This window comes from Dipodomys merriami, unplaced genomic scaffold, assembly GCF_024711535.1.
Source record: "Dipodomys merriami isolate MVZ:Mamm:240054 unplaced genomic scaffold, mDipMer1.0.p SCAF_29, whole genome shotgun sequence".
In the NCBI taxonomy this organism is placed as follows: Eukaryota; Metazoa; Chordata; class Mammalia; order Rodentia; family Heteromyidae; genus Dipodomys; species Dipodomys merriami.
The window spans coordinates 8,144,549-8,165,892 of record NW_027204381.1 but is presented as its reverse complement, the minus strand read 5'-3'; the positions used below and the strand labels follow the sequence as shown (position 1 = coordinate 8,165,892).

The window sequence follows — 21,344 nt, the reverse complement described above, 5'->3', positions numbered from 1 at the left end:
TTGATTGTTGATATAATTTCTCTGAGTTGTTTCTGCCTGGGCTGGCTATGAACTTTGATCCTCTAATTTCAGCCATCTGGTCAATAGAAGTGAGCCACCAACTCTTGACTGATTTGATTTCTTAAATAGATTTAGGGACCTTCACATTGTATGCTTCTCTTTGTGTCAGTTTTGGCAGGTGATATCTTAAACAATTGCTCCATTTAATCTATGAACCAAATTTTTTGAAATGTTGATAATATTCTTTCCTTTTCCTTTAATGTCTCTGTGTGTGTATGTGTATAACTGTAACAAAGTTGTTCTCCTTTTCTGATGCCTCCCTATCCCTCTCTCCCTATCCCCCTTATTTTAAACAAGCTTATCAATTCTACTGATATTTTTAAAGAATGATATTTAGTTTTGTTAATTTTCTCTATTGCATTCTTATTTTCAATTTTTCTGAATTCTGTTCTAAATTTTACTGTTTTATTCTGCTTAATTTGGATTTAATTTACTTCTATTTTTCTAGCTTCCTTTGGTGATACTTTAACTGATTTTAGGTCTGTTGCATTTATATTATATCAACTCAATTGTATAAATTTACTACATCATACCAATTTGGATAAATCACATTTGCATGTTAATTTAGTTCAAAATATGTAATACTTCTTTGAGATTTCCTTTACTCATATTTATTTAATAATGTATAACTTAATTTCTAAGTATTTGGGCACTTTTGCAATTGTCTTTATGTTACTGGTTTCAAATTTAACTCCATGTGGTTTGGAAACAGACACTATATAATCTCTGTTTTTTTAAACTTATGATAGTATTCTGTGTCTTAGAATGTGGCCTGGTAAGTGCTCCTGGTGAATCTGAGCAGTATATGTAGCAGATCTAGATTGACTAAGAGTGTAGATGTCTAAGTAGTCCAGACATTTCAGTTATAGTTAGTTGACTGATGATACTGAGTCAAATATGTCCTTGCTGATTTTTCTGCTTACCAGATCTGTCTTTTTCTGGTAAGAGTTATGCTAAAGTTGTCAATAGTGGGCTTGTTCGTTTCCATTTGCAATTCTATATAAGTTTTTGTCTCCCAGAAATATATGCATTAAGGATTGTTCTATCTTATTGAAGTACTAATCTTTTTATCATTATCTGCTACCTTTTTTATCCTTTGTAAATCTGACTCATCTGAAATCTGCTCTTTATGAAATGAATATAAACACTCCTGCTTTCTTTTTATTAGTGTTAACTATGGTGTACCTGTCTCCATGGCTTTGATTTAATCTATTTGTCTTGCATTTAAATTGCCTTCTTGGGTCTTGCTTTTTAATTCATTCTGATAACATCAGAATGTTAGTTAATGGCCTAGATCATTGTTTTTTTTAATATATATTTTTATTGTAAAGATACTGTACAGAGGGGTTGCAGTTACATGAGTAAGGTAATGAGTACATTTCCTGTGGAGCATTGTTACCCCCCCTTTGTTACTCCCTACCATCTCTTCCCTCCCTACCTCTCCAACTCTTCCTCCTCCCCACACAAAATGTAAAGTTCATTTTCAACATAGTGTCTTGTACATCTCATTGTTATAGTGGGTCAGCCTGTATCCTTGTTTCAGCATTTTGTTATTTCCCTTCCCCTCCCCAAATTAGATGTGTATGCAAGGGTACTGGAACCAAATACAGTGAAAACAGGGGTTATACCATGGAGGAAGAACATATGAAAGAAAAGAAATCACATAGTACATTATAAGTACATTAAAAACAACAGCAACAAAAAAGATCCTCGTATATCCCCATCTTGGGGTTCATTTCATTTAGTATCATCTTATATAGTCATATGTGCATAGTTTTTGACCTTTTCTATTTTTCTGGTAAGATTATCCTAGACATATACTAACTATTGCAAATAACTATGTTTCTTTGGGCCTGGCTTACTTCACTTGGTATAATTTTTTCAAGTCTTTCCATTTCCTAACAAATGGGGCGGTGTCATTCTTTCTAATGGAGGCATAGAATTCCATTGGATCATTGGGTTTTTGTTTCTTTGTTTTTGTTTTTGTTTTTGTTTGTTGGTCATGGGGCCTGAACTCTGGGTCTGGGCGCTGTCCCTCAGCTCTTCAGCAAGGCTAGCGCTCTACCTACCACTTGAGCCACAGCACCACTTCTGGCATTTTCTGCTTATGTGGTGCTGAGGAATGGAACCCAGGACCTCATGCATGCAAGGCAAGCACTCTATGACTGAGCCACCTTCCCAGCCCTGATCATTGGTTTTAAAGTGATTAGGGACATTGATGGATTAATATCTTCCATATTTACTACTATAGTTTATTTGTTGCCTTTGTTCTTGGTTCTTATTTTTGTCTCCTACACTTTTGATGTCTCCACCCACCCCTGTGGGTGTAATTGCCAAAAATGTACATATTTAAGATATAAAACATGACTTTAAAAAATGAATTGTTGAGGCCCAGAACCAGTGGCTCATGCCTGTGATCTAGCTACTCAGGAGGCTGAGATCTGAGGATCATGTTTTAAAGCCAGCCTGGGCAGGAAAGTCCCTGTGAGACTATTTATCTCCAATTAACCACTCAAAAACTGGAAGTGACACTGTGACTCAAAGTGGTTGAGTGCTAACCTTGAGCAAAAGAACTCGAGAACAGCACTCAGGTCCTGAATTCAAGCCCCTCAATGGACCAAAATTTAAAAAAATAAAAAATTTTGGGTTAAGATGTAGCTCAGTATCAAAGCACTTGCCTAGCAAGTGCAATGTCCTGAGTTTGATCCCAGGACCAGAAAAGAAAAGACAAAAAAATGTGTACAGTTTAAAGCAAACCCAACAAGCAAAGAAAAAAATGAATTATAGTTCTGAGGAATTAACAAGGACCTCTCATAAATTCTAGGCAAAGAACTCTACTAGCTATAGTTACTCTATACCCTGAACATGATGTGTTGATATATACATTCATCGTGAGATAATTACCACAGTTAAGGTAATTAGTATACTTATCACCTCATATTGTTTTATGTATAGTGAGAACATTTAAATTCCGCTCTTTTGTTTGGGTGGCTTTCTTTTGTTAGAGACTGGACTTTTGAACTCAATATCTGATGCTTTCGCTCATTGGTGAGAACTCTACTATCTGGCTGCATTTTAATTGGGCATTTTAATGATTGTGTTTCTTCTCTTCTTTCCTTTTTGCTGGTCCAGGGCCTTGAACTCTGGGCCTGAGCATTGTCTCTCAGCTTCTTTGGCTCAACATTAGTTCTTTACCACTTAAGCCACAGCACCACTTCTGGCTTTTTCTGAGTAGTTTCTTGGAGGTAACGGTCTCACAGACTTTCCTGCCCCCAGCTGGCTTCGAATCATGATCCTCAGATTTCAGTCTCCTGAGTAGCTAGGATTATAAGCATGAGCCACAAGCATCTGGCATGGTTCTTCTCTTTAATAGTCATTTACATGATTTTTAAACTTCCTTAGTGATTGTCATAGAGTTTGCCATATACATATTAGCATTATGCCACTTAACAGATTAGATGAGTACTTCATAATAGAAAAGTATTCTACAAAAGCCTCTATGCCAGCATATATACTCCATCCACATCCCTGGTAGAATACATCGTTATTATTTTGAACATACTTTAACCAATTAAGTAAAACAATAGCTGAGTATATGAGGTTGAAAGCTTGCCTAGCTAAGTATAAGGCTTTGAATTGAAACTACAGTATCACAAAAAATAGTTTTCTTTTACCTTCACTTAGTTCTTCAGTATCTTTTTTAAAATGTAATATGAATTTCTTACCTACATAATTTTCCTTGAAGATTTTCTTTTAGTGTTTCTTATAAGATAAGTCTCCTGGTCACAAATTTTTGCTTAACTTTTGCATTTGAAGGATAATTTCAGAATTTTAAGCTGGACTCATTTGTTTGTTTTCTTTTCTCAACAAATTTTGTTTACATAGCTTCTGTTCTTTTATAAATAAGGTATTTTTCTCCTTGGGCTTTTTTGAAGATTTTTTTCCTTTATCTTGAATTTTCTAAAGTTAGAGTATAATATGCTCTGGTATAAAATATTGTATTTTTGTTGTTGGCATTTGTTATGTATTGTGTTCTTTGAATTTCCAACGTTTTTAGCTTGATATCTGACCCTAATGGGAAAAAATTGTCGGTCATTATTGTTTCAAATATTACTTCTCATCTTTTCTCTATTTTCCTCCCTTTAACATCTCTGAATGTTCTGTTGTTTCTCTAGATTTTTTTCCCTTTGTTTTTCAGTTTGGGAAGTTTTCTGTTGTGATACTCTGAAACTCAGAGATCCTTTTCTCAGCTGTATTCAATCTGTTTATGAATTTGTGAGAAGCATTCTTTCTTTCTGACAGTGGTTTTGGTCTCTAGCATTTCTTTTTCATTCTTTATTACAATTTCCCATTTCCTGCTTATGTTACCCATTTAGTTTTGCATATTTTCTACTTTTTCCTTTAAAGCCCTTAACATATTAATCATAGTTTTTTAAATTTCTAATTTCCTGCATTCCTTCCATATATGACTCTTGTTCTGTTGTTTGTTCCTTCTTTTAAAACTTTCTTCTTTTTGTTCATCGTTTATCTTGCACTTTTTGTGGAAAGGCAGATATGATGTACTTGGGTAGACAGGGTAGAAAGGGGAAAAGAGCTCCAGACAGGAGACTGTTAGTAATGTAGTAAGATTTGGGAGATGCCGTGCTGTAGTGTGTGGTTCCATCCATTGTGAGTATGTATATATTTTAAAACTCCATTCCAAGTATATGTATATATACATATTTACCTTAAATAGTTACTTATTTTTCCTGTATAGCTGTAACTTTATTCCTTTGAGTAACATCTATGTCCCTGTTCTGTGTAATCATCCCTTCCCCAGCCTTCATACCGCAATTCTGCTTTCAGTATCTGTGAGTTTGATTATTTTAGATTCCTTCTACTTATTAGAGAGAAAATGGGGCTTTTGTCTTTGTACCTGCCTTATTTTCCTTAGCATGATGTGTATATATACATTATAAATATGGATTTATAAATAAGTATACTATAATAATTTATAAACCTTATAAAATATATAATAAAATAATGTATAGTATACATATTTTGCAGTTTATACACATATGTGTTATACACATACTTATGTGTGTCACATTTTCTTTTTCCACTCATCTATTGATGGGTAGAGATTGTTTACTTGGCATTTGTGGATAATGTTACAATGAACTTGAGAGTACAGATATGTCAAATAAGCTACATATCCAGCATTAAAGATGTCTGGTTATGTGGAAATTATCTTATTAAATATTGAGGAACTTCCATATCATTCCATAATGACTGTACTAACGTATATTCCTTCTCAATATGTTCATCAGCATACAATATCTTTTTTCTTTATAGTAGCAACTATAATGAGTTGATACAATTCATGATGGTGTTGATTGTGTTTCCCTTGTGACTAGTAATATTGATCATTTTTCATATACCTTTAGACCAGTTGTATAACTTCTCAGGAAAAATGTCTATTTAGTCTATTGTATATTTTAAAAATCAGATTCTTATTTTGCTATTAAGTTACTTGAGTTCCTTATGTAGTCTGGATATTAGTGCCTTTCAAGAGGATAGTTGGATATTTTTAATTTTTGGTATATTTTTAGTCTCAGCCATGGAAAATGTTGTTGATAACTAATCAATAAACTAATTTTATTGTTTTTTAGTTTTAGGAAATGTCCTCTGATCAAAGTTATTTTATTGTTATTTCAGTAAGTTTTAGGTTAAGTACTACCATACCATCTCATGGTTATTCTTAGAAAGGCAGTGGACTTTGACTAGAGGTTGTACGACAGTTAATGGAGAGTACTGTCTTATTTTCTATTACTGACCTTTTAATAATATAGCTAACTAGAGTGATTTAGTTTTAACTAAATTATCAAGTTAATAGAAGTTCATTTTAAATAAAATGCCATTAAATAAAATAAATAAGTGAATAGAATACCTTTATGAATAAGTCTTAATTCCTAAGAATTTTCAGGTAAAGATGAATTCTAGGAATGCTTTCTTTCCTTACCTATAGGGCAAAAGTTGGATTGTTAAAAGAAGTTATGAAGATTTTCGGGTACTTGATAAACATCTTCATCTCTGTATTTATGACCGACGGTTTTCCCAGCTCTCAGAGCTTCCCCGTTCTGACAGCCTGAAGGAGAGTCCAGAGGTAAGCATTTGCTACATATGAACCAGCAGTTATTGTTAGTATTAAATAAAAACTTGGTTGAACACTTAGAAACTGGGATTTTTTATTTTATTTCATAATGGGAAACAGTAAGATGTTTAGGATTAAAGTAGGCTCAGTGTATAATTTTAAGAAAGTAAAAACTCTTAACAATGATATATAAACAGACAATGTGTTAAGAGACCATTCTGATGAAGGAATAAAAATAAAATGAAAATGTGAAGTTTTCTTCACTAATAATTAAAGAAATCTGTGTTTAAGTGCTGTTTGTTGAATTTAGGATGATATGCTGTAGGTATCTGTATTCTCACCAAAAAATTCTAGTAAAACGAAAGATTATAAACCGTTCTTTTGGTGGTATTAGGGTTTGGACTCATGCTTGCTAGGTAGATGCTTTACTTTTGAAGTATTCCTCCAGCCATTCTTTACTTCATGTTTTTGAGATGAAGTCTTACTTCCTGTCTTGTACACGCATGGATTGTGATCTGCGTATTTTAGACTTCCCATTATATCTTGGGTGATAGCTCCTTTCCTGTTGAGGTGGTCTTTAGACTTTTCTGCCCAGGCTGACCTGGAACCACAATCCTCCCTATCTCAGCCTTCTATGCAGCTGAGAGATGAGAGCTGCAGATAAGAGGCTTATACCAATGTATACTAGCTGTTGATTGACTTAGGGGTGTCTTGTGTACACCCAAGCTGGCCTCCAACCATGATTCTTCTGTTCTCAGCCTCCAAAGTATCTGGGATTTCTAGAATGAACCACCATTAAAACAAAGGTTTTTAAAATGTGAAAAAAATGAAAAAACATTGCATCAATGAACAAAAAAAATGCTATGGAGGAATCAAAATTTGTGAGGTGTATTAAGAGTAACTGGGTAAGATTTATAGAGAAGAGAAAATAAAGCCTAAAAACCCATATACTATATAGAATGATTGCGGAAGATAAATAAACCAGTTTTCTACAGAGCACTGAATAAATAAAGGAGAACTGATGAGGATGTGTAGAAAATAAGGCTATTCTCCTTCAAGTGGGAGAGAATCTGTCAAATCCATGAAAGGAAAACAATTTTATAAAATGAAATAGGTCTTGGAAATGAAAATATTATTTAAGTTAACTTTAGTAATAGCAAGCCTGAATAATAGAACTATATACAAAATGAACACAGGTAAGGAGAGAATTGGAGAGCTAGGATATGATGTGTTTAATAAGAATACAACCTCTGAAAGGGAAAAAAAAAACCTAAGAAGTTGGAAATTGTGGAGAATAAGGCCAGAATAGTTCCCATTTCAAAGGGTTGTAAGGAAAGAGAATAGATGGAAGGAAACAATTCAAATATTATTAATATACAGTTCGCTGGAGACAAATGTTTTCAGATTCAAATTGTCAATTAAGTTCTGTCATATAATGAGTGGAGACTCATATTTAAGAAACATTGTAGCTAAAGCAAAATAATAAAACAAAATCCTGAAATTGAGAGAGAAAAAAGTAGGTTTCCTAAAAAGAACCAAAATTACTCATGCAGTCTTAAGCCACAGTGGACTAGAGAGCAGTGTAGGCACAGCGAGGGAAAGTCATTTTAAGTCTAAAATGAATTCCAATCGATGGTAGTAGAGGAGTGAACACCAGCTCTCCAGGAACTGATTGCAGCAGAAGCTCAGGAGTGTACAAAAACACAAAGATCCTGCATACCATAGAAAATCTGCATGTCTCTCTGCCTTTATTTCCCAACTCTGCCTTTCTTTATTTTATTTTATTTTATTTTATTTGTGAACATACTGTACAGAGGGGTTACAATTACATGGGCAGGATAATGCATACATTTCTTACCAAGCATTGCAGCCTCCTCCTTTGTTTACCCTTCACCTCCCTTCCCAGCCTCCCCCGTCCCCCCCACCCAATCCTTCCCTCCCTCCCCCCCCACCGACATTGTAAAGCTCATTTTTGACATGACAATTTGTACTTCTCATTGTTGCAACAGGTCCACTAACCCTAACCCTAACCCTAACCCTAACCCTAACCCAACTCTGCCTTTCTTTTTCACCTTCTTGCCACAAACTCTCATTCCAGAACAATGAGCCACACCATACCAAGGTATAGAAGTGAATGAATGTGCTGTTACTGCCTCACCATGTGCTGAGAAGATTATAGAGAGTCTTGGGACTTCGTGTAAAAAGGCTTAAGAGGAAAAAAGCTAGGCATTTTCATTTAACAAAAAGTAGGAAGAGAAGCAATAAAATCAGAATCTATAGAATAATATGACCCCTGACCATTAGGTGAGACCAGGGTCCAAATTACTGTGGAAGGGCCCGTGATTTCAGTGGCTACTCTACAATTATTAAAGTGCCTAAACATCTAAAGAAATTTTTTCCCTAGAAAGAATCAATTTATAGGACAGTTTCTCAGGCAGAGAATGTAGTGTCTTCCTCCTCTGAGTTGTGCTGGGCTTTTCTCTCTTTTTAGTCCATCACTCAGATGCTCATGGCTTACCTGTCACGCCTTTCATCTATTGCTGGCAACAAGATCAACTGTGGTCCTGCACTTACCTGGATGGAGGTATTACCCAGTTTATCTTTGATGAAAGTTTATTTTAAAATTATTCACTGAAGTTTAATATTAAGTTAATATTTGATAGCTATTGAATTTTTAAAATCAGCGAAATTAAATTTATTCTCATCTACTAGGAGAAGGTCATGTGATACATGACATATTTTTCATTTCAAATCTTTAATGATTTTTGGGTATTTAATTAATGTTATTAATTTTATTAATATTGATTTTATATTTGATTAATATCAATACTTGACAAATATCTATTTTTTAGTTGACTTGATCATGGAAAATATTTTTAGTTGTTTATGGGCAGATGAAAGCTATTCACAGGTTCTGATTTAAGCATATTGTGAGTGAAACATCCAGTAAATGTATTCAATATTTTTTATTCATTTGTGCATATGTAGATTTATTCTATGCTTCCCATAGAAATTGGGAAGGCAAGGTTAGAATATAAAAATATGAACCAAGCCAGCTTGAGCTTGTACTGCTATCTTGACTTCTCCAGTATTGCCTCTGTTATCTTGGAAAAATAATTTAACCTTTTTAAATTACAATATTTCTTTTAGCTTTAGCATCTTCACCTTTAGAAATGACAATTACATTTATAAATATCTTATAAATATGAGGATTAAATAAAAGCATAAAGATTACATATGTAGCATAGCTGTGCTATATTAGCTGGTATAATTAGGGTTTTTTTGAAAGGCCTTTTAGGTATATTGTCTTTCTTAATTGAACTATCTTTTATAGTCATGGATACATTTGCAAGCTCCATGTCTTTAATCATCTCATGGTTCATGTTCTATCTTACAGATTGATAACAAGGGAAACCATCTTCTGGTTCATGAGGAATCATCCATCAACACTCCTGCTGTTGGTGCTGCCCATGTTATAAAGAGGTACACTGCTCGGGCTCCTGATGAACTGACTTTAGAGGTAAGTACTAAAGGTGCCTCATCCTTAACTGTTTTAATAGTTGACTCACTTAATGTTTTTTGAAAAATATTGAAAGTGCCATGACTTTCTGTAGTGTTTATCTTTCAGCCTGGGATGGTTTCTACTTCTGTTTAAATGGTTGTACTCATCCTTTAATCCACAGATGTTGGATTGAGTCACATTAGGAACTGCTTTCATGGCTAAAATGTATCACTAACTACATTTAATTAAAGTTTTCTTTCTCAATGGACCTCTTAAAAGCAAAGTCTTTATCTTTGTGTTTTTTGGTGCCTAACAACAATAATACTAAAGGATACCTTTTTAAAATGTTTGTTAAAAATGTAGTTGAAAAAGCAGATGAAAGATACCTTTTTAAAATGTTTGTTAAAAATGTAGTTGAAAAATCAGATGCAAAAGTACATGAATTACTTTTTCCTCTAAAAGAGACATTAGCTGTTGGGAGATAAATTAAATGCTATTCCATCTTAAGAAAGAATAGTATACATTTTTTGCAGAATAGAATCTGAACTATTCTCAACTCTAATGTTTTATAGAAAAAGAAATGCAGGACTTGAAAGATGCCATATTGTTTAGCAAACAGAGCTTTGAAGATGACTTGTACATGATTTGAAAAAGTCACTGTAAATATATGAAGACAGATTGCTAAAAATTTGCTACTGTAGATCCATGGTATAGACAGGATCTTAGGAAGACTGCTGCTGAGAAAAATGCAAATGCCTAGAATGTATATAGTTCAGTACTTTAAAGTTATTTAAATTTATTTAGATTCTACATATAGTAGGTCTAGGAATCCATAACTTGAAACTGCATAGGGTAGGCTTCATTACTGTCAAACAAAAAAATGACTGCTATTCACTTTTACTGCTCACCAAGAACTAACTCTTACATCCTACTCTTTATTTCAGTACTTTAGATCTTATTCTTTTTTTCCCGTAACACTACTTAACTTTGGCTAAAAATCTGCCATATTTCAGCAAATATATTTTCACTTTATCATTTAAATTAGACACACTTTACTAGCTTCCCAAATAACTAGGATTACAAGCATCAGCCACTGATGACCAGTTAATTTTTATGTATGCACACACACACACACACACACACACACACACACACACACACACACACACACACACACACACACACACACACACACACACACACACACACACACACACACACTCTCTTTTTTGGGGGGAGTGATACTGGAGTTTGAACTCTGAGATTTGCACTTGCTAGGTAATTGCTTTTCTGCTTGAGCCACACTTCCACCCTGATAAATGAATGTAAATAAATAAATATCATACAACAATTATTATAATTTTTATATTTATGATTTTGTTTAGAGTTGTATAAATTCATTCCTTTATGATCTCCAATGGAAAAAATAGCCCTTTATTGAATATTATATTGTAGTATAAAATTTTACACATATTAGTACTCCTCTTACGACTTTTCATATGTGATTAAATAAGATATGTCAAATGTTTAGTAAAGTGAATTGTGCATTGTAGTTAGTATTATCTCATTAGTAGTATTCGAAGCAAAGTGAATCAGTCATTTGTAGTGACATTATTGACTAAATACAGAAGTACCTTGGCTGAGGATGGGATTTCAGCCAAATTTAAGTTGAAAATTTCATTAAGTAAAAACTGCATTTATGTAGATATGGTGGTATATGCCTGTAATATCATTATTGAGGAGGCTGAGGCAAGAGTATCATGGATTTCAGGTCAGCCTGGGATGCATAGTAAGACTGTGCCTCAAGACAAAACAAATGTATTTAACATTTAGCATCCTAACCTATTTAGCATCCTAGCTAAGAAAACTCCAGAATACCAATTGCTTGCCCACTGATTACACTGTAGACTGGGAATTGCTGTCCAGCATCGCCAGAGTATTACACACAACATATAACTCACCAAAAGGTGAATTAGACTTTCTACTAAATGCATATTGCATTTATACTGTAGTAAGTCCTAACTATCATAAACTGGAGATTGCATTTTAACAGACATAATAATGATGAGATGATGCTTAGCATCAACACTAGATTTGGCTTCTGAACTTATATACAATAGTAGCTGTATCACAGTTTTTATGCTATTTAACTTTTTGTAAAACTCCTTAATGAAAGGTATGATTCTTAAAATAATATGTTTCATCAGAAATTAGTAGCCAGAACATAAAATAGTACTTTATTTTTTGTATAGCTAGGTCAAGATTAAACAGTTAATTCGAGATATAATAATATAAAAATTTATAACTAAACCATTTTATATAAAAATTGGTTCTCCTAGGTGGGAGACATCGTTTCTGTTATTGACATGCCCCCCAAAGTGCTAAGTACGTGGTGGAGAGGCAAGCATGGATTTCAGGTAAGCCACAAAAAGTTAGCTATGAGAAATCATAACCCTTTTCTTTTTCATTAATATTTCTGTTTATAAAAAGTACTGCCCATGGTTTTAGCCATCAGAAATTTTGTCTGCAGTGATAGAAAATAAAGATGAGCCGGGTGCCCAATGGCTCATGCCTGTAATCCTAGCTACTCGAAAGCTGAGATCTGAGGATCCAGCCCAGACAGGAAAATCCATGAGACTCTTATCTCCAATAAACTACTCAAAAAAGCTGCAAGTGGGACTGAGGCTCAAGTGGTAGAATTCTAGCCTTAAGCAAAAAGAAGCTCAGGGACAATGCCCAGGCCCAGCATTCAAGCCCCAAGACTAGCAAAAAAGAAAAAGAAAAGGAAGATGATAATGACATTAGACTTGGATTCCTTTGTCTCATTGGTTTTGCAGTTGCTTGTCTCTTCTGCTTCTTCATCTCTAAATGGTAGCATAGGCAGAATGTGAGAAGAATCTCAGTTCTGAGGACCATCTTCATTATTAGTAGTTTTAAATCATGACTCATATATGTTTTCTTTTCAGAACCATTGATGAGTATTTTTAAAATAAATAACCATTCATACAAATTTAGTGTGCTAATTGCAGAACAACAGAATTAAAGCTGTTTCATTTATTTTTCCCTTCTAAACAATTTGAGTTCTGACAACGCTGTCTTTTAAGTTGACCTAGCATTAGTTTTGTTTTTTTTTTAATTGACCTAGCACATAAGATAGATAGGTTTGGGCTGGGAAGGTGGCTCAGTGGAAGAGTGCATGCCTTGCATGCATGAGGCCCTGGGTTCAATTTCTCAGCACCACATACACAGGAAAAAGCCAGAAGTGGTGTTGCGGCTCAAGTGGTAGAGCGCTAGCCTTGAGCTAAAGAGCTGAGGGACAGCACTGAGGCCCAGAGTTCAGGCACCACGACTGACCAAAAAAAAAAGCCGGGCGCTGGTGGCTCATGCCTGTAATCCTAGCTACTCAGGAGGCTGAGATCTGAGGATCGCGGTTCAAAGCCAGCCCGGGCAGGAGAGACTGTGAGACTCTTATCTCCAATAAGCCACCAGAAAACCGGAAGTGGCGCTGTAGCTCAAGTGGTAGAGCACTTGCCTTGAGCTGAAGAGCTGAGGGACAGCGCCCAGGCCCAGAGTTCAAGCCCCATGACTGACAAAAAAAAAAAAGATTTTTCTGTGGTTTGTTTTTGTTTTTGTTCCCTTCTTGGGGCTTGAACTCAGGCCTGGCCTAGGTGCTGTTTCTGAGCTTTTGTGCTCAAGGCTGGCACTCTAACATGTGAGCTACAGATCTACTTCTGGCTTTTTGGTGGCTAATTGGAGATAAGAAACATGCAGACTTTCTTACCAACGCTGGCTTTGAACCATGATCCTTAGTTCTCAGCCCCCTGAGTAGCTAGGATTGTAAGTGCAATCTACTAGCACCTGTCCCTTTCTGATCTCAGTATATTGTGTTTGCTAGGCAGGTACTCTACCACTTGACCCATGCCTCTAACACTCTCCACCAGTTTTCTGCACCATAGAAGGGAATATCTTTCCTTCCCAACTAGCAAGGAGTTCAGTAAAGATTAGTCAGCTGTGCGCTGCAGAGTATGTCTGTTCACTGAAGAGAACATTATTGTCACTATGTGTCGGGCTCTTATATAATGAATAGTATACTTATGCCCTGAATGCTTGCCCTCTGGCTACTGAAGGTAGCTGTACTATACATCCCTCCTGAGATGCTTTGTTGAAAGATGAAGAATTTCTAATTGTACATGAGAACTTATTGTATGTGGCTTTTAATTTTAAAATAACTGGAATAATAGCTTAATCCAATAGTCTTTATGTAATTTTAAACCCTGTGTAATTATTTAATTAAACAACAGCTCACACAGAACCCAGTGTTCTGTTGATAGTAGAGCAACTCTGGTTAGTTCAAGTCAGCTTATTGGAACACAAAACCTCATGGCCCTGCCACAGGCTTACTGAAGCCCATATGCACCTGGTGTCTGCTAACAACTGCTAACTACTCTAGGTTACCAGTGGGCCTTATTTTATGCAGTACATATGTTATAGCAGACGCTACTTAAAATTTTTAACTTTGAAAATCCAGAAATTAAAAATTAGAGTGAAACTTATTCTTTATAAGAGAATTTTTGTATGATCCCCCTTGAGGAAGGACAATATTCAGATTTAAAATCTCTCTAGTGTAAAGTATGCCTGAATTTCTGGTATTTCATATATTGATGTGTAGATGGGTGGTGACAGGTCAGAATGGGGACATTTATATTTATTTTGTGTGTTTTTTCTTTAAAATATTACCTTTAAAAATAATTAATGTCTGTTTTTAGTAGTTTTAAATTTCCAGAATAATTGAGCAGATGCTTCCTGGAATTTCATAGCTTTTCTGTTATTTACATCTTGTTTTATAGTACATGAAATAGAACTAGCAAGTGCTGACTTTTACCAACACCTATCAGCTGCTGACTCCGTTTACTGGAATAAGCACAGTTTCTAGAACTGTAGAACACCCAGGCCAGAGTCACATGGATAAAAGAGCAATTGCAATTCCTAACCATGATTGCAAAACATTTTTCGTCTTTTGTTATGAATAAGCCAGTGTTGATACGCTGTCACACCATCATTTACATCGGGGTTCATTCTTGATGGTGAATGCTCTACAGGATTTGACACCTGACTCATTATTCATCATTGTAGTTTCATAGGGAATATTGTAACTCTCTTAAAACTGCTGTACTTCACCACGTATTTGTCTCTCCTTCCTGTTGAACCACAGGAACCACACATCTTTTATTATCATTAGAGTTTTCCTTTTTCCGGCTGTAATATTATTGGAATCATTCACCAGTGTGGTCTGCTTTTCTGGTTGATTTCTTTGTTTAGTAATATGCAGTTAAGATTCTTCCTCAGTGTCTTTTCTAGGCTCAATGGTTTGATTCTTCCTTTTTAAAATCATTGTTTAAAATCTAGAACTATAGATATGCCAATGTATTTATCTTTAATAGCTCTTTTTAAAAAATTATGTCCAAATATTCAGTACTTGAGAAGTGCCGGTTCATCTATCTAGCAGCTGAAGGAAATCTTAGATGCCTCTGTGGTTTTGTTGTTGTGGTAGTGGTGGTGGTAGTGATTCTTTGTTGTTTGAGTTTTCTGTGTGTATGTGTTTATGTGTGTGTGTTACAGGTTTGTTGTTGTTGTGTCAGTCCTGGCTCTAAAAGTCAGGCCCTCTCACTCTGGCTTGTTTTTTGTCTCAACATCTAATGCCCTACCACTTGCTTCCAGTTCTGACATTTTACTGGTTATTTGCAGATAAGAATCTAGCAGATTTGTCTTCCTTTGCTGGCTTTGAACCCTGATTCTCACATCTCAGCCTTCTGAGTAGCTAGGATCATAGGGAGATGAACCACCAGTGTCCAACTTTTATCATTTTCTGTAGCGAAATAGTATTATTTTGGAAGGAACTTTACTATAACTTACTTACTTGTTCCCAACTTGGTGAATATGTGGATGAATTCCAGTCTGTAGATATTAAAAAAAAGTGTTGACTTATAAATTGTCCACATCATTGTGTAAGTGTAAAATATTCTATAAGGTGAGTCACCAAAGAAGAGTGTTCTTCTCTCTTTGCCACTGAGTGAGTATAAGATTCACTAGGGAACCACATTCAAAAGATTAAATCCCAGGGTCTAAGCCCCCAAATTTTATTTCAGCATTTGGGGAGGATGTGAGGCTGACTTTGTATGTTTTATCTCTATGCTTTAGGTGAACTCTGGCAGTCGGCTGGTGTTGGTAAAGGTCAGCACTTTGCCAAGTTCTATTTACTCTGTTATCTTTAGCTACACCATAATTTCTCCTTGGGAACAGAAGGATAGGTTCATTCGTGTGTTTAAATTACATCATGACTTTCTTTTCTTAAACATCCAGGAGTAGGAAGTGTGAAATTCTCTTAACTCCAGTAATTTGAAATTCTGAAATCCATGGCTTTCTCTCTTGTGGAGTATCTTGAATTTTTTATCTTTGATTTTTGAGATATTTCATCATGAAATATACTTCAAGGGAAAAAAGAACCTTCTGTTTATTTCTTTGTTTTCAAAGTAACTGGTTGTCACTGTCAGACTTGTGTTCCTGTGTGGAGACGATTGTTGGAATGGGGTGAGGCCTTAGGAAGCCCTTGTAGGTAAAAGGTAATATACAAATATAACATTACTGTGTTTGAGATTTTTGAGATTTGTTTCTTTAGTTCAGAGTTAAATTTTATGTGCAACCACTGGCATCAGAATGATTCAAGAAGCATGTTAAAACTGGATGTTGATTGTTAGCATAGAGCTGGAGTCAGAGTTTTAACAAGTTCCTCAAGTAATTACCGTGTACAAAATGTGAGATGCACATTGTTTGTCATGTGCACAGGAGAAGCTAAACACAGTTCACCAACTGTTTTGTCCTTCCTTCCTTGCTATAGATCTCCCTTTAAAACACATTTGCAATACACTTAGTCTAGTGGAACTGACAGAAGTTTATATATCTATGTCCTCTTAGTTTTCTACAAGTTGGTCAAGTATCAGCTATTTTATTTTTTATTGCTATCCCAGAATATTGTGTGAGCATTTTTGTGTACAACTATTGAAAAAGCAATTTACAGATGATAAAATTCCATACTATAAAATTTTAATATGCTTTTAAATTATTGATTTTCAGACAAGTCTGAAAAATGTTCATATCTAGAAATGTTATTGCTCTAATACCCTGGAAAACAAAACTGTATTTTATCATTATTCAAATACACCAGAATGTTTCCTTTCCAGTTAAAGAATGGGAACTCATATTGTCGATAATTTTTTTCATAATTTTAAGAAAAAGAGAGTATGTGATACTACAATTAAAAGTGTTAACACTTCTTGAGTGCTCAAACTGTTCTAAATTCTTTCTGTTAATCTATAATTCTTTTTTGCAAAAATGTTGCTGTTATCTCATTTCACAAAAGGAGGAACACCTTCCCACTTATTTTCCAGCTGTTTAGTGTTGAGCTTACATTGAAATTGACACACTCTAGACCAAATGCAGATCACAGGTATTTAATGGGCACTCGTGGCTTTTATTAGTATCCTGGCATGAGTCATGGATTTCTATAGAAAAGATGGCAGTGAACCATCTGATTCTAAACTGCCATTTTATAGTGACAGAATCTAGAGACAAGGAAATTTGACAAAGTGTTCTGTTTAACAAAACTATTAAGTGTATGGCATGGACCAGAACACTAAAATAGTGAGCTCTAATTTTGTGTTTCCCTTTTTTTGAACCTTCAGATACAGCTTTTTATAGATTTTAAATTTTCAAGTTTAAGAGACATAAAAGGAAAGTAACTTAAGTCTTTGACTATATCTATGTAGATATAAATACTTGGGACAACTTCATGAGAATCTTTTTACTTTAAAGGTAGTTCTCAGAATTGAAGCATTAAGTCAAAAAATTACAGTAAGAGCCATGTATAATAGCATAAAAATTAAATACTTCAGGATATGTCTAAAAAAGATGTGAATGATCTGTACACTGAAAACCATACAGTATTACTGATTGAAATTAAAGAAGACCCAAGTAAATGGAGCCTGCATTTTCCCCCAAATTGATTCCAATCAAAATCTCAGCAAATTTAATCAACAAGCTGATTAACAGTTTATATGGGAATTCAAGGACCTAGAAGGGTAGAGCAGAAATAAATTCCAAAAATAGTGGATTTAGAACAATAACACTACTTGTATCTTGACTATAAAGATGTACCAGTACCAAAGAGTATGTAGTATTAGTCAAATAGAAGATCAATGGAACTGAACAAGAAGTCTAGAAACAATCTCCTGCATACCTGGAAGTGATTTTCAATAAAGTCAGTTCAGTGAAGATCATGGAATATCTTTGCTTCCAAAATACTTTATTTCTTGCAGCATCTGCAAAATTTAAGTTAAATGGATCATATATCCCAAAGTAAAGTGTAAACAAAAAGAAAAAAATTGGGGAGAGCACTTGTGGCTTCAGATTAGGTAACGATTTCTTAAATATAACATCAAGAAAGCAATTAATAAAATAACACAGTGTGTTTTTATCAAAATGTAATCATCCTGTCCTTTGAAAGCCAGTATAAGGAAAATAAGAGGACAGTTCAGAGACTGGGAGAAAATATTTGCTGTAGTTGTATCTGATATTATAACTGAGTTTGTGTACAGTATATACACAAACTCTCTAAACTCATTAAGAAACATAATTCTGTTGAAAAGTAGCAAAGATTGGAATGGACACATCACCAAGGGACATGAATGGCAAATCCATGAAGGAGATGGTCAGATCAATAACCCTTACAGAATTAAAACAGCAGCAAGGCACAGCCCCATACTTACTGGAGTGCTGAGCTTGTAGAAGAATTAAAACTCTCATACTGTGCCCATGGGAATGTGAGTTACCACCAGCAGTTTGGAAAACAGCTTGACATTTGCTTAGGTCAAATAAATACTTATTATATGACCTATCCGTTCGATTCCAAGGTATGAAACTTGAATGTGTTTATAGCACCTTTATAGTTCAAAACTGTAAAAATCCCTTATACCTATTAACTATAGATCAATGAATAGACCAGTGATTTTATTCATACAGTGAAATATTACATCAGAATTAAAAGGAATGAACCACTGATAAAAGCAGCATCATGAATGATAGAATAGATACGTTGCATGGAAGAAGACAGTAAACGGAAGTTCATTCCATGTGACTCCATATAAAATTAGAGGAAATGCAGAGTAACAGAAAGTAGATTAGAAGTTGCTCAGAAGAAGGTTAAGAAAGAGTGGGAGAGAAGGAATTATAAACAGAAACAAGGGAACATTTGGATTTATGTATATATTTGTAATCTTGATTGCAAAGATGCTCGTTTAACAGAATGTACATTTTTAACTGTGCAGTTTGTTTGCCAATTATACCTCATACAGAAGAAAACTTTGCAGATGCATTCTTTATCTAAGTTTGATTGTGCATCCAATCTAGTTGATAGTGTCTATTTCCTCTAATTCTGTGTCTCTTTTATTCATTTACCCTTTTCCATTCCATTTTCATATTTTAGGTTTTTATTATCTCCTGCTCTGTTTGTAGTCAGATGCTACTTTAATGGCATTCAGCTTTCTTACTTTCCTTCCTTCTGCTTGGAAAAACACACACTGCTAGAGTTTTCTTCCTAAAACATACCTGTTTCTGCCCCCTCTCATGCTTAGAAAAAGAAACTTCCTATCTCCTTGTCATTATATTAAAATTCATCCATGAATGTCTTTTTCCAGTTTTATTTTTCACTATTATTTTTTAAGCTCACCATTCTGCCATGTTTAACGATCATTTCTCTCCGTGTTACACACACATTGCTCTTTTCTATTCCATGTCTTTTGAATGTCTTCCTCAATCCTTAATCTTTCCAGGGAAGGAAGGGTAAGGCAAAATAGTTATATTTTTAGAGTACATGTAATTAGTTTTATCTTATTATGTGTTTCCTTGAGTAACTAGGAAAAGAAATTGTATTTCTTTGGTTATTTGCCGTGCAGCCAATAGTTATGTATTGAATTTGATATGATCATTTCATCATTTCCTCCCGTTCTGCCTCATTACCTGCATCCTTCCTTTCTTGTGCTCATTTCGCCTAGATTCTAGGCCTATCATTTCATGGAGGGTGAGTAAACCATAGTTTTTACACAACCATCAGAAGTGTAGTTGGCACAAAACTCTTCTAACATAAAACAGACAAAAACAATCAAATTTTATTAACAAGTTCAAGGCACATAACATGAAAGAAACCTCAGTGAAAGTAACTGTAGGCCCTGGCCTCAAGTCTGGCATGCATGTATTATCTTCAGCAATATATGGATATGCACAATAAACTTTATAGAGAAGTGACAAAAGAAAGCAATTCTAAGCTCCAAAAGGCAAGAGACTGAGGGAAGATCTGCGGAAAATAAACTAATAAGTAAGGCTGGCTTCCCGATTGTTCTAGTGTCGTTTCTGGGCTGGTGAAGGTACTAAAGCAGCTTGTATACCCTTTCTTTAGGTGGCAAGCAGGAGTGATGGGAGAATAGAAAATCTCCTCTTGCCACTGTGGTCTGTTTTAGGCAAACACAGAGGGAAAGCAGAGAGTTCTCTGTGTTAATATTCTTCAGGTCAGTGATTCTCTTCATGCTTTTGGGGATGTCCTGGCTTCCTTCAGCATTTATCTATCACAAATCCATTCTTAAACACTTCACCCTCACTTTCTTCTCCTGAATTATCTGTACTCTCTAATTAGCTTAATGAAAACACACTTATTTCACTATTCCTATTACCTAAACTCTTACGAGTATCTGATTTGGCCTTTCCTGACACTTTCTTTTGAGAAAATATTTTTTAAAGTTCTTCTGTCTTTCTAGTCATCTTTATCCTTAGATCTCTCTAGTTTGGAGCAGTCTGACTTTTTACTACTCCTTTAGCTTTGGATGCCATGTCTCTGCCCAAATCCAGATCGATACCCTGATTTCCGAAGTTACTTCTGAGTTTCTAGTCTGCAAGAATATTTTTAATATATTTTTTAAATCCAACTGCAAGAATAAGTTTTAAATGGAAACTAGGTAACTAACATTTAAAGATGATATAAATCAGCAGAGAAACCAGAAATCATGTGGTGTTTTTGTGGAAGTTAAAACAGAATAAGAGAGAGAGATTTAAGGCGGAAGCCTCAAAGATCCCAGCTCCACACAAATAATAGAGCCAGGAACTAGGAAATAAGGAATTGATTAAGCTTCTCTCATTTTTTTTTATTTATTTGGCACACGGGAAGCTACTGTTTTTGTCTCTTATTTTTGAAAAATATTGTTTTCTAGTTCTCATAGCTTAGTAGAAATAACTAAAGGTTTGGGCCTAATTTCAAAATCATAGATAGACTACTGGCTTACTGATATGCCTCTAGGTCTGCTGAGGTGGTACTGAAAAAGGGTCATTCCACACAGCCTAAAGAATAGATTCTCAAGAATGTTTTGGTACTGGGGAAAAAATAATGGCCATTTCTGGACAAAAGTCTATGAATTTATATTAGTTTGAATTTCTTCACTGATGTGATTTTTGGGGGGGGTTGGATGTAGGGTTTGAACTCAGGGCCTGGGTGCTGTTCCTGAGCCTCTTTGTGCTCAAAGCTAGTGCTCTACCACTTGAGCCACAGTG

General features: G+C 34.9%; 1 protein-coding gene across 4 annotated transcripts in view; it reads left to right on the top strand.

Annotated features, from left to right (window-relative positions):
- The window catches only part of Arhgap32 (Rho GTPase activating protein 32), a 252,760-nt gene that overhangs the window by 173,282 nt on the left and 58,134 nt on the right, over window positions 1-21,344 (top strand). For all 4 annotated transcript variants that reach the window (XM_070038327.1, XM_070038325.1, XM_070038324.1 and 1 more), the window contains 4 exons: window positions 6,068-6,205; window positions 8,685-8,777; window positions 9,591-9,713; window positions 12,035-12,112. In XM_070038327.1, coding sequence (XP_069894428.1) covers window positions 6,068-6,205; window positions 8,685-8,777; window positions 9,591-9,713; window positions 12,035-12,112 — 432 coding nt within the window. The remainder of the gene's footprint in view (window positions 1-6,067; window positions 6,206-8,684; window positions 8,778-9,590; window positions 9,714-12,034; window positions 12,113-21,344) is intronic.